We start from the raw sequence: 14605 nt of genomic DNA, 5'->3' as shown, positions 1-14605 counted from the left end.
TATATGTTATTGTTAATGTTATCTCAGACGAGCTACTAATAATTGTCTCTCCCCACAGGGTTTAGTTTAACCTGGGGTGTTCTCCTGGTGGGTAGCCCATGGCTTTTCGCAGGTGCGACACTTCTTGACTTTGCAGTCTTTCCCCACCTGGAATCTGGAATTCTCTTCGGGAATCACAGAATGTCCCTCAGGCGGATTTTTTTTATTATCTTCAATTTCAGTATTGACTGAAATTGACCTCACTGCGTGGCACCTCAGCCTTTCCATATCAGAAATATGCCTTTGAACAGCTTTGCCAACAGCGTCCTGGCGCCCCGGGTCTTGTTTCCCTACTCTATGCATCTTTAAACAGGAGCTCGGTGCGTACTTCCCTATCATATGTGAAACGCGACGTGGGGGCGGTCGTGGATCCAGAGGACTGGAATAAGGCCTGGCCATTTATAGCTAAATGTTCATTCAACACAAACACGCTGGAGGCAGCATGCAAAGTATTGTTCTGTTGGTATTGGCCCTGGCTCGTATGGCCCAGGCGAACTCAACCTATAGTGATTGCTGCTTTCGGGGTTGTTCCCATCGTGGAGATCTGTTACATATATGGTGATAATGCCAAAGATTGATTCGGATTTGGTCTTGTGTATTTGGCCTTCTCTACACGCTGTTTTATCCCTCCATTTGCCGGGAAGCCTGGTATGCTTTGCTTCATTGCCCCATACCGGGCCTGTTGGCTCACCAGCAGAAATTGGCCTATTTGTTCTTGTCAGCAACGAGAACAATTGCTCAAGCCTGAAATATTACATCTGTGCCTCTGCAGGGGGTGCAGTACCGTATGTCCACTTGCTTAATGAACATATGTTGAGTATCTGTACTGACTCCCAATGTAAATTTTTGAAAATCTGAAAGCCGTGGTGGACATACGCTTTTCCTACGCTCCCCCCGGCTAGTCTGGGTCTAGATTGTTGATCGGTATTAGGTGGTCTCGGATCCCTGCTGTTGGTCTTCTCTTTTTCTTCTTTCCTTTCTTTTTTTTTTTTTTGTCTTTGTCTGACCTTTGTGAGGTGGTAGAGATCTGCCTTCGATTTACTTCACTGTTGGAGTTATAACACTATATTTTTCACATTTTCTGTGCCATTGATAGCCCCTGTGCGGGCGTACCTTTTGCACTGCTGATGTTGTAGCATTGTTCCTTTTGTACCCTATGTGCCATTGACAGCCCCTGCGTGGGTGTGCCTTTTGCTTCAGTTCTTTTTTTGTTGAAAATGTTTAAAATAAATAAAAACCATTGAAATACAAAACTTGAACTCAGGACAGATATAAAAGAGACACATTAATGCAGATTTGTATTCATAAATCCATCATTACATGTATTGTATTTAAAGTATTACTAAACCCAGGACCTTGCATTCACTATACAGTGGATATTTTAATGAGCGAACCATTGGTGCTTTATAAATACTGTATTATAATAATAATAATAATATAAAAAGTCTATACACCCCTGTTAAAATGTCAGGTTTATGGGATGTAAAAAAATTAGACAAAGATAAATCATTACAGAACTTTTTCCACCTTTAATGTGACCTATAAACTGTACAACTCGGATAAAAAACAAACTGAATTTTTTTATTTTTTTTTGCGGGGGGGGAATAAACATACAAAACTAAAATAATCTGGTTGCATAAGTGTGCACACCCTCCTATAACTGGGGATGTAGCGGTGTTCAGAATTAAGCTATCACATTCAAAATAATTTTAAATAGGAGTTAGTACACACCTGCCATCATTTAAAGTGCCTCTGATTAACACCAAATAAAGTTTAGCTGTTCTAGTAGGTCTTTCCTGATATTTTCTTAGTCGCATCCTACAGCAAAAGTTATGGTCGACAGAGAGCTTCCAAAGCATCAGATGGATCTCATTGTTAAACAGTATCAGTCAGGAGAAGGGTACAAAAGAATTTTTAAGGTATTAGATATACCATGGAACACAGTAAAGACAGTTACCAAGAACTGGATGTCCCTCCAAAATTGATGAAAAGACAAGAAGTAAACTGCTCTGGGAGGCTGCCAAAAAGGCCTACAGCAACATTAAAGGAGCTGCAGGAATATCTGGCACTGGTTAAAGCTTGTAGGAGGAGTTTTCATTCTCCTCTGATTGTCCTATGAGGCTGCATAACCCCTGACCTTCTGTCTGGACAGTGTTGATTCTCCTTGTGTTGATCACATGCACCCTCCAAAAGGTAAAAAAAAAAACCTCTCTAGCCATACACACTAAACTGAGCATGTGCAGAGCGACTCCTAGAGCTCTGTACTGTACTATCAGCAGATGGATTGGGGACAGTATAAGAAGGGGAGGATCAGAGAAGACAGGATAAAACAGCCTTTTTACACAATGCTGAGGACTAACCCCTTAGGTTCCACAGTGAGTATAACAAGCATGCTCTGCTGCATATTCAAACATTTTAAGTTCACACAGTGTTATGCTGCGGTGCTAACAAAGAACATACTGAAAGGAGGAGAGAGCAAAGAGACATGGAGTTGGAACTTCTGCAGGAACTGACAGGCTGCACTCCAGATATGTCACAGTAAAAACGTTATTGCAAAGATTTCCTAGCTGTCACTTTATCCACTGATGAAGCCGTTTTCTTCCAACGCCTTTAACCCCAAAGCATGCTTAATCATGAAGATCTTACCCTAGATTCACACTAGAGATGAGCGAATTATTCAAAAATTCGATTCGGCTGATTCGCCGAATTTGCGGAATAAATTTGATTCGATGCAAATTTATTCGCTGCGAATTTAACTTATTAAAAGGGTTTCTAGGCTTCAGAGAGCCTTTATATTAGTGCAGAACACTGTACCTTTAATTTAAATGCCCTTGGAGTCTGCTGGGGAAGAGAAATAATACTGTCAGTCAGTATGACATGCAGATGAGTGCCGTCGATCTTAGAATCACCGCACACTTCACTCATTTGGGCAGTCACGGGGCACGACGAAGAAGATGAAGATGAGGATGAAGAAGAAGAAGATGAGGATGAAGAAGAAGAAGAAGAAGATGAAGAAGAAGAAGAAGAAGAAGAAGAGGATGAGGATGAAGAAGAAGAGGATGAGGATGAAGAAGAAGAAGAAGAGGATGAGGATGAAGAAGAAGAGGATGAAGAAGAAGAAGAAGAAGAAGAAGAAGAAGATGAAGAAGAAGAAGAAGATGAAGAAGAAGATGATGAAGAAGAAGAAGAAGATGAAGAAGAAGTAGATGAAGAAGAAGTAGATGAAGAAGAAGTAGATGAAGAAGAAGTAGATGAAGAAGAAGATGAAGAAGAAGATGAAGAAGAAGAAGATGAGGATGAGGAAGAAGAAGAAGAGGATGAGGATGATGAAGAAGAAGAAGATGAGGATGAAGAAGAAGAAGAAGAAGAAGATGAGGAAGAAGAAGAAGAAGATGAGGATGAAGAAGAAGAAGAAGAGGATGAGGATGAAGAAGAAGAAGAAGAAGAGGAAGAGGAAGAGGATGAGGATGAAGAAGAAGAAGAAGAGGATGAGGATGAAGAAGAAGAAGAAGAAGTAGGATGAAAATAAGAAGAATTCCAGTACAGCAAAAAGTGTATCTGCAGAGAGCTCCGCTATTTCTGACAGTTCTCTGACAGTTCCTTCACATTTACAGCGGTTGAAACATTGTATCTATTTGTTTCCGAATAAAAACATGAAGAAGAAGATGAAGAAGATGATGAAGAAGAAGATGAAGAAGATGAAGAAGAAGATGAAGAAGATGAAGAAGAAGATGAAGAAGAAGATGATGAAGAAGAAGATGATGAAGAAGATGAAGAAGAAGATGAAGAAGAAGATGAAGATGAAGAGGATGAGGAAGAAGAAGAAGAGGATGAGGATGAAGAAGAAGAGGATGAGGATGAAGAAGATGAAGATGAAGAAGATGAAGAAGAAGAGGATGAGGAAGAAGAGGATGAGGATGAAGAAGAAGAAGAAGAGGATGAGGATGAAGAAGAAGATGATGATGAAGAAGATGAAGAAGAAGAAGAGGATGAAGAAGAAGATGAAGAAGAGGAAGAAGAAGAAGATGAAGATGAAGAAGATGAAGATGAAGAAGAAGAGGATGAGGATGAAGAAGAAGAGGATGAGGATGAAGAAGAAGAAGAAGAAGAAGATGAGGATGAAGGAGAAGATGATGATGAAGAAGAAGAAGAAGAAGAAGAAGAAGAAGAAGAAGAAGATGAAGAAGAAGATGAGGATGAAGAAGAAGATGATGATGAAGAAGAAGAAGAAGAAGAAGAAGAGGATGAGGATGAGGATGAGGAAGAAGAAGAAGAAGAAGAAGAAGATGAAGAAGAAGAAGATGAAAAAGAAAAAGAAGAAGAAGAAGAAGATGAAGAAGAAAAAGAAGAAGAAGAGGATGAGGAAGAAGAAGAAGAGGATGAGGATGAAGAAGAGGATGAGGAAGAAGAAGAAGAAGAAGAGGATGAGGATGAAGAAGAAGATGATGAGGAAGAAGAAGAAGAGGATGAGGATGAAGAAGAAGATGATGATGAAGAAGAAGAAGAAGATGAAGAAGAAGAAGATGAAGAAGAAGTAGAAGAAGAAGAAGATGAAGAAGAAGATGAAGAAGAAGAAGAAGAAGAAGAAGATGAGGATGAGGAAGAAGAAGAAGAGGATGAGGATGAAGAAGAAGAAGATGAGGATGATGAAGAAGAAGAAGATGAGGAAGAAGAAGAAGAAGATGAGGATGAAGAAGAAGAAGAGAATGAGGATGAAGAAGAGGATGAGGATGAAGAATAAGAAGAGGAAAAGGATGAGGATGAAGAAGAAGAAGAAGAAGAGGATGAGGATGAGGATGAAGAAGAAGAAGAAGAAGAAGTAGGATGAAAATAAGAAGAATTCCAGTACAGCAAAAAGTGTATCTGCAGAGAGCTCCGCTATTTCTGACAGTTCTCTGACAGTTCCTTCACATTTACAGCGGTTGAAACATTGTATCTATTTGTTTCCGAATAAAAACATCTGTATCCTAAATGGAAACAAATAGATACAATGTTTCAACCGCTGTAAATGTGAAGGAACTGTCAGAGAACTGTCAGAAATAGCGGAGCTCTCTGCAGGGACACTTTTTGCCGGCTGTAGAAGGGATGAAAATCGGCCGATCGGGAAAAATTTGATTCGTGCATCCGAAGTTTGCTAATTTTCGGATTGGGTGCGAATCGAATTTTTCCTAATATTCGAAAACGAATTCCACTTCGCCAAGTTCGATTCGCTCATCTCTAATTCACACCTAAGCGTTTTCTGCAGCGTTTTGCAGAAACACAGTACAGTCCATTTAACATGATTTCCTATGGGACATATTCACATCTATGCGTTTTCACCCGGTGAGTTTTTTGGAAAGGATCAGGGACTTTTTTGAACGCAAATGGTTGCATCTTTGGTTCTATAGACTTCAATGGAAATGCTACAGAGAAGCATGTATTGCGTTTTTGCTACGTTTTGTGTTTTAAATCTGCCTAGCAACAAAAAAAATTAAAAATATGGAACCCCCCGCAAAAACGCAGGTGCAAAATGCAATGCAGAAACGGCTCAAACGCAACCTGCATGGATGTGAACCTAGCCTTAAAGAGATCTTAACCCTGGTTCACATCTATGCGGCCGTGCGGGCCGCATTTTGCCCTTTCATTTGAATGTACTCCCGTGCCCGTGACACGCAGGGAAAGAAGTCCCTACACTTATTTGGAAAACGCAGCCCAGTACGGTTGTGTTTTCCAGTGCGGGTGGCGTGCCATTAGAACTAATTGCACCCGCCCGTGGGTCTGCATTTCTCTGTGCGGGTGGTGCGGCTGCACAAAGTTTTGTGCGGATCCGCAGCAGCCACATAGATGTGACCCAGGGGTAAGAGCAGTTTTACCTTGGATTGGCTTGGACTAATATGGAGCTCATCAGTCTGCTGCTTGTTTTAATGTTCATTCACAGGCCAGGAAAGGGACAAGACCGGTAGGTGTTTCTAAACTGCAGCAGAAAATAAGCAATTCTCCTGTCCTGCCAGACAGGACTGTGCTGTGTAAATCTCAGGACTGGATGTGCAGACACAGATCCTTTAGCAGGTAAAACATTGGTCATATATGCATTTTGTCTATATAGCGGTTTGCCTGGAGTTTGACTTAAAGGCAGAATAAATTGGGCAAATTTTATTCTTACAAAACACTGCAAAAAATGCCAATATTACATGCATGCAATACCTTCAGCGGTGATAAAAAAACTACTGCATTTAAAAGTATAATTTTCAATCATTAAAATTACCAAAAATAGTCATACAAATAAAATACTCCATAGTATTGTGCTTTAGTGACAGACTACTAAAAAGTGCTATGGCCAATCACATCCATTAATGTGTATATATCTTTTTCATTTGAGGCGATGGAAGACTGTAAGGCAGCAGGTTTAACCAAATCAATTGGAGTATCAAGCTTTAACCGGCGGCAGCTAGAACTCATACTTAATATGCCTGAACTGCGATACAAACCAGCCTGCAACCAGGTAACTGACTCAAATAGCTGATATTCTCCCACAGCATGTGACGCCACAAAAACCAGAAACAAACAAGTAATTTAAGTTTTGCCTGTGCTCTTGTCTGATGCCAATCAATCATCACAGGGTATGTTGATCCTAGGCCAGTCTTGCAGCTTAGGGGTGTGGTCAGAAGGTGCGGTATTGAGGGTGGGGACATGTTGAGAAAGGACTAAACATTTTGCAAATGGGCAAAAGATATGACGTTTTCTCACAACCAGCATGGAGGCTTTGTGTAATTATAAGAATTCATTCATGACTGATAGAAACAATGTTGTAACAAAAGCAGGTTAAAGGGAGATTTCTTAATCTGGAAGCTCCAGTGTATTTCCACCTTTTTTAGTTAGCGTGACATTTATCTATATTTTTTTTTCAGTTGACATGTACATGCTGGTCCATTAAATCTTTTGATTTTTAGGGAAATTCAGAAAATATCTGTTAATCTTGCCAGAAATGCACTGTTCGTGTCACTCTCTGTGAGCTGAACTGGAAGCCCAAGGTTATCTTTCTTTTGTAAATTACCAATCTCTCTGTCATCTAATGGAGATGGAGAGAGGAAGAGTCCAGCCTGGGTCACAAAAATGGCTCAATCCTTCAGGGCTGTAGATAATTTTTTCTTCTGGGGGGGTTCATCTCGCAGCTGAGCTGCATTTTTACTGCCCCCCCCCATAACTTCTCCCCCTTGAAGGAAGCGGTGGATGGAAGGAAGGAAGGGTGGGTGAAAGAAAGGAAGGGTAGAAAGAAGGAAGTGTGGGCGGAAGGAAGGAAGGAAAGGAGGGGTGAGTGGAAGGAAGGGTAGAAGGAAGGAAGGGTGGGTGGAAGGAAGGAAGGGGTGGAAGGAAGGAAGGAAAGAAAGAAAGAAAGAAAGAAAGAAAGAAAGAAAAGGTGGATGGAAGGGAGGGGTGGGTGAAAGGCAGGGGTGGGTGGAAGGATGACGGAAGAGAGGGATGGAATGAAGGCTCGAAAGGGTTGGGTGGAAGGAAGGCAGGAAGGGGTGGGTGGAAGGAAAGAAAGGAGGGGTTGGTGGAAGGAAGGAAGGGGTGGATGGAAGGAAGGAAAGAAAGAAGAGGTGGATGGAAGGGAGGGGTGGGTGGAAGGAAGAAAGGAAGGATGGGTGGTATGGAGGGGTGGGTGGAAGGGAGGAATGGAGGGATGGAAGGGAGGAAGGAAGGTTGGGTGGAAGGAAGGGAGGGGATAGAAGGAAGGGGGGGGTGGGAGGATGGAAGGAAGGGGGGATGGAAGGAAGGGGGTGGAAGGAAGGAAGGTTAGGTCAATCTCACCATGACTCCTTCAGAAGCATCAGAGCTGTGACTGTCGGCTGCTGTGTTCAGTTTCCCACCCACACCTCCTCTGAAGCTGCATGGTCTGGAGTGTGGGCAGGCACAGGGGGGGATGCAGAGCAGATCCAGCCTCTATCCCCTCTTCTCCTATTGGTGTGGAGGATGGAGGGAGGGGCTGGGCAGTGAGACGAACACAGCGGCTGGAATACAGCGGCGGTGGGAGGGGGGACTGAAAGAAAACCGTTCTGTGCAGCGGTGGAGGCGGCGAGCAGTGCCGGGACTAGGGGTGTGTTGGAGGGTGGCGGTGGTTGTGGTGACAAGCAGTGATCTCCTGTATGGCTTTCAATGAAGCAGCTGGAAGCCACACCTCCTCCTCTCAGCTGCTTCATTGAAAGCCATGCAGGAGATTGCAGCCTGTCACCACAACCACCACCAACCTCTCACACAGCCCTAGTCCCGACACTGCTCGCCGCCTCCACCACCGCACAGAACGGTTTTCTTTCTGCCCCCACCTCCCTCCCACTGCCACTGTGTTCTTCTCACTGCACAGCCCAAATTTTGTGGCCTGCAGCCAGGGATGGTTGGCAATTCTCTTCTGGGGGGTGGGGTTCAGTCCCCCCTTATCTATGCCCTGCCCTCCATAAATACAGCGGAAGAGTAAGTGTAGCCACCTAGGGACAAGAAGTGTTAACTGTAGGATCACCAGTTGAAGGTAAAGGAAAAAAGCCTGAAAAAGGAAAACTAATTCAAGCACCACTTGTAGGGACTAGAAGGGGGTTGAAGATATGCGTGTTTTAAAATAAGCTGCAAAGTCCTTCCACTACGATGGGTGGATAGGCATCTACCATCTTCAATCATGACAGGACTGTCTGCTAAGTATCCTGCAACCGGTCGAAGCAGAGAACAAGAGATTGCTGCAGGATCATCCAGGTTGCTCAGAATTTTTCAGCAACTTTGCTGGTCAAAATCAGTGCTTCCGGGTTCAGAACGTCTCATTTTCAGCCCCTAAATGGTCCAGTTCTTACCCAAGCATTGCATCAGGCTGTCAGGTGGTATTGAGACTTTAGTGGGTAATAAAAAACTAAAAGAAAGGAGCAGTGAGGCAAAGCTAGGGAAGCACAGCCAGCATATTTGAAGAACAAATATGACAGCCCCCATGGATAAGTAGTATTTGCAGACTATACATCTTAAAGCAGAACTAAACTCTCTCAATCAACCTAAATAGGAAGGTGTATTGTATTTACTTGTTTTAAAGTGATTCTAAAGGCTTATTTTTGTTAAAGAAAAATTAACAAACATGTCATACTAACCTGCTGTGCGCAGTGGTTTTGCACAAAGCAGCCCGTATCCTCCTCTTCTTGGGTCCCCTGCCGGCACTCCTGGCCCCTTCATTCTGTCAGGTGTCCCCACAGCAAGGAGCTTGCTATGGTGGCACCTGCTGCTCTGCATGTCCATTTCTGCAGCTCGGCCCCTCTCTCTCTTCTCATTGGCTCACTGGCTGTGATTTTGAGGTCTTTTGACTGTTCTTTTCTGATCCCCATGGCTCAGTATATAGCCTGCTCAGTGTATCCATGTAAGAGGTAACAAACTCATTGACTATTTATACAAAACACTAATTGCAATTTAAAAAGCCACATATGTGGGAAACTAACCTTTAATTGCCATTGTAACCTGTGTGTCACCTTGTGTGTCTGCACCAAGACCAAACATTCCAGGGTATGGAAACTTTTTATCAGGGCTATTTGGGTGGTTTCTGTTATCATTATGATTTAAAAAGGAGCCAAACAACTATGTGAAAATAAATGGCTTCATATGATCACTATCCTTAAATAAAAGACAGTTTTTGGCATTATCAGTCATATTTTCAATATCAATGCCAAAATGTCCGGATATATGCCGAGGTATGTAAACTTTTGAGCACAACTGTATATTTTATTACTATTGTATATAGCTGTATATACAAATAAAAACATGTTAATTCCACTTTAAATGTCCTTCCGCAGGTGGAGTGCCATATCTACCTCAATCAGACCAAACTTCTAGGATTCTGCAAGTTACATGACATTGTACTGGTGGCGTTTGGTGTCTTGGGATCCAGTAGGGATGTGGGCTGGTAAATAATGATGTGCTGTTACAATTATATCTGTGTTCTTCATAGCTAAGGTTTAGTCCAAAATATATCCATTAATCCAGTATGTGCTATTTATAAATGTGTTTGCTCAGGTGTTATTCACAACAGAACCCACAGCAGGCTTTTAGCATCTACTGTACTACCAGCAGACCAGAAACACACCAGCAGTCATACTTTACAAAATTAGAACTTGGAAAAGAGGGACAACTCAGAGCAGGGGGCAAGTAGGTGTTGGCTGTTTATGATAGGCAAAGTGCCCTGCCATGGTGTCAAAAGATTATAAATCATCCATGGATCTCATCCAGGCAGGTTGCAGTACTCCAGGGCGTTTGTTTCATACAGAGGAAGCTGGACTTTCTTTTTTACACAGACATACCATCAAGGAACATAAAGAAGATAACCTCTGCATACCTGTAGGACACCATTTCTCACAACCAGGCCACAATATGGAAGACCTCAATATTTTAGTTCTGAAAGGAAAATTTAAATCCATCCAGGAAAGAAAAACATTTGAACTAAGAATGATAATTCTATTTGACACTAAAGATAACGGTCTTAATTTGGACATGGGATTCCTCAACCACTATCCGACAGCTTTATGACTATCTATTAGCTAAAACTTGACCCCCTCTGTGTGAGTGTTGTATCCCCCCCTCACTTTTGATGTATCTTATCTGTAGCCCTTTTTTTTTTTTTTTTTTTTTTTTTTTTTTTTTTTTCTTTCTCTCAATCCATTCTAACATTCTGCTTAAACTTTGTGATTTTTAATAGTACTGCTTAGACCTTGAAGAAGGGGACATACCCCGAAAGCTTGTCCTCAAAATTGTATGTTAGTGCAAATAAAAAAAGTATCACGGACAGTACTCAATTGTTTCTCTGAGGTTGGTAAAACCCAATTTGGGACCTGGAGTCCGGAGGCTTTGAAAAATTTGGGAGGGATGCAGTCTCCAATCCTGGGTCCAAGTTTTGTGGACAAACACACGGGTTGTTCAGGTGTGTGCAGTAATTTTATTAAAAACATAACTATGGTTCAGGGAGTCATCCTTTCTAACAGAAGAGTTCTCAGTCCAGAAGTCAGGAGGGCTCCACCTAGGAGATGAGTGGGAGTCAGCGCAGCAGGGAACTGCTAGGTGCAACATTTTATTTTCCAGAGTAGAGTGGGAAAAGGATGAAAAACTGTGTCAAGATTTGTTTCTCATTTCCTAGTTAGGGACCAGGGTAGAAACTGATATAGAAGTTCTTGAACGGGACACAGACTGCAATAAAAACCTTGAGAGAGGTTATAATCTTTCCCTACTCTAAATCAAAACTAATGGGGTCATCCCACTAATGTTGGGGCTTTATTTTTTCCCATAGCAGACTAGAAATGTAAGAGGCATAGTGTTGTATAATTCTAACACCACATTCTGTAAGCTGTGCTGTACATTACATACTCCTGACTCCTGTACCTTATGTTGTAAGTTAGACAATTTCTGACCCCTGTACTCTACCTCCAAGTGAGAATCGATAAAGGGAGATCCTGTCATTTGCTGTCTATCATCTCCCCTTGTCTGTTCATAGAACATTCTGTGAACAGAATACCAGGTGTTATGTGAATAGACAAGGGGAGAGGAAAGAGAGTAAACCACACAATCCCCGCACTACATAAGGTCCGCAACTCTCATTTGCAGTGCTGAAAGGAGAGCACTGTGTGTAATATCTAACATGAAAGAAACGGTAATTCTACAGTAACTCTTAGCACTCAGGACTTGGCACACTCTTCAATAAAGGTAACATTTTTCACATGTGGTCTTTCAAAAACAAAAGTTTTTTTCCTTCAGAGTTCCATTTTAAAGTACAGTAGGTACCTAAAGGATAAGGGCACTTGTAGCACAAAATATTGTGTTATCCACACTAGTGCTAATCCATTGCTTTTGATTAAAATATGCCTTACAATTCTAAAATACACTCAAAAGAACAATATACAATTGTTCAGATTATAATGACTGAGTAAAATGTGAGGTCATTGATGGGATTATGGGGGAAGGGGGCAATAGTAAGGAAACTTTGAGGCTCGGCTCACATCTGTGCGGGTGGTGCCGCTCCAGGACCTGCACAAATACCTGCAGCCACATCACCCACACAAAGGAATGTGGGACCCGTAGGCGGGTGCCATTAATTCTAATGGCACTGTAAATCGCAACCGTACTGACAACCTCGGTTCCTATGTGGGCTGCGATTTCCCAAGTAGTGCAGGGACTTCTTCCATGCGTGTCCCAGGACACGGGAGTCCATTCAAATTAATGGGCTCTCATGCCCTCACAAATCGCACTCCGTACGGCCGCACATATCTAAACCAGGGTTAAAAAGCATTCAGAAAGCTAAAATTAAAGTGATACTAAACCCACAACAGTAAAATCAGTCTGTATATGCAGTTAAGCATGCTCATTACACTCACTGTGGAACCTAAGAGGTTAATCAGCTGCGTTGTGTAAAAAGGTTGTTTGATCCTGTCTTCTCCGATACTCCCCTTCTTCCATTGTCCCCATCTTATCTCCTGATAAGACATATTGTGTGGAGACACTCTGCACATGCTCAATTTGGTGTGTATTGCTAGAGAGGTTTATTTTCTTGAGAGAATGCATGTGATCAGCACACGGCCAATCAGCACTGTCCAGACAGAGGTCAGGGGTTCTGCATCTTCCTAGAGCAGAATGAAAACTCCTCCTACAAGCTTTAACCAGTGGTCTGCTGGACACTGATAGAAGTCACAAGACTGCTCTAACTGCTGATGAGAAGAGGTATTTAGCAGTTTATTTTTACTAAAATAATTGCACTTCCATGTTGTGTGTACTGTGGGAGACCAGATATAGTAAATGCAGGGTCCGGGGTTTAGTAACACCTTAAGACAAGACAAGCTTTTCACTATCTATCACAATAACATGTAAGGAAGGTTGTGCAATGAAGATTACCCATTACCCTCATCATCATCAGCAGCAGAGTCTGGCATTTTTGAGTAAGTACCGATACCCACTTACAAACAAAAGTATACTTAAAGTAGAATTTCAGGTATGGATATTTTAATATTATACATTAATTACACTTTATATAATTGAGAAAATGCAAAGTGATCTCAGCAGGTTGCCTGCTCTGCATGGGCACCATTCAGTGTTCACAATGCAGCAGAGCAATTGCTCGTCATGGAACCCGAAGCTAGTGGAGATCACTCTGATATCGGTATGCACACCGTAATTTCCAGAGGGATACAAGTATGGTATATACATAGTTACAAAGTTCCCAGCTCTGGACCAATAAAACTATGTAAAAGTTTCTACACCTATAATTCCTCTTTAAGAAGTATTTAAGCAATAGCCCGGATTTAGTAGTTAGGCATTCAACTTTGATTTAAAATTGTACACAGTTATCAGGGTGACAATAGAGGTGACCCTTGCACCAATAATAATGGCACGTTTGTATGTGTCATGTGAAGGCAGTGTCCCTGGATTAAAGAAGCTGAAATTACTATTTTGCCAAATGGATCTGAATATAGATTACAACATGATGTTAATTGTCAAACTACAAGTTTTTTTTATTTGATGCAGTATTGTTACAGTGCTTTATATGTAGGAAATGTTATCATTGTACAGAATATCGCATCTATTTGATTGAGAATGGGAAAACATTCAACTCCAGTAAGTAGGCATGTAGGAATGTGCCACAATTATCACACACTGTGGATTAGTTTTGTGGCTTTGGATTGTTTCCATGAGAACCCAAGACACGAGTACTTTGACAAAACCACAGCTGGGCCTGAAGGCTGTCAGATACAATCTCTAAAAGCAGCTGGTTTGAATGAGGTCCTTGGTTACATGTCCTTCATATGATCTACCACCCTGTTTATGGATTGTATTCTATGATCTGATATTATCCAGATATTTGGAATAGTAGAAAAGAAGGAGCACCCGATGTCCAAAAGAATGCACTTTTGATGATAGATTAGGAGGCATTTATTGAGAGTAATGACAAATACATTAAGCCAACACGTTTTGGGAGAAAAGACTCTCCCTTATTTAGGGCTGTTGTTGAATGCTATTAAATGAGAAATATTCCCACGTCGGTCATATATTTTCAAGGTTTCGGAGGAAAAAATTACAGAGTGAATTGCTGCCCCTGGAATGACAGCGATCAATCTGTCATTTTTTCTTCCGAAACCTGGAAAATATATAACCGACTTGGGAATTTTTCCCATGTAATAGTATGCAGCAACAGCCCTGAAGAAGGGAGAGACTTTTCTCCCGAAACAGGTTGGCTTGATGTATTTGTCATTACTCTCATTAAATGCCTCTTAATCTAACATCAAAAGTGCATTCTTTTAGCCATCGGGCGCTCCTTCTTTTCTACTATTCCAAGCATACGTGTGGAAAGGCCAGACAGGCAGCAGCCCAAACCCTAAGAGGTTTTACCGCCAATATCCACCATTGGGTACAACGAACTGGAAGACCTTCCCCATACCCACCCACACAACCACCCACCTATGATAAGTGACTGATCCAGTCAGTCCAGCGCATTCTTCAGCACAAACATTATCCAGATATGGCATAGCAGCATACAGAATACCTATTCTGTATTCCTTAGGTATATTTGGATGCCCTTTTTATAGAGCTT

At 41.8% G+C, this 14605-nt stretch overlaps 1 protein-coding gene across 5 annotated transcripts in view; it reads left to right on the top strand.

The window, feature by feature from the left end:
• Positions 1–14605, top strand: part of LOC149449342 (aldo-keto reductase family 1 member C15-like) — a 56742-nt gene that overhangs the window by 25576 nt on the left and 16561 nt on the right. For all 5 annotated transcript variants that reach the window (XR_016315419.1, XR_016315420.1, XM_089693370.1 and 2 more), the window contains 2 exons: positions 6398–6520; positions 9834–9943. Coding sequence is in view for 3 of the 5 variants with exons in the window: in XM_089693370.1 (XP_089549496.1) it covers positions 6398–6520; positions 9834–9943 (233 nt within the window). In the remaining 2 variants the exon portion in view is untranslated. The remainder of the gene's footprint in view (positions 1–6397; positions 6521–9833; positions 9944–14605) is intronic.

Source organism: Staurois parvus, unplaced genomic scaffold, assembly GCF_062004578.1.
Source record: "Staurois parvus isolate SC_StPar_1 unplaced genomic scaffold, SC_StPar_1.0 ptg000629l, whole genome shotgun sequence".
Lineage (NCBI taxonomy): Eukaryota > Metazoa > Chordata > Amphibia > Anura > Ranidae > Staurois > Staurois parvus.
Note: the sequence above shows the minus strand (reverse complement) of the source record. Positions and strands in the feature narration are given on the sequence as shown.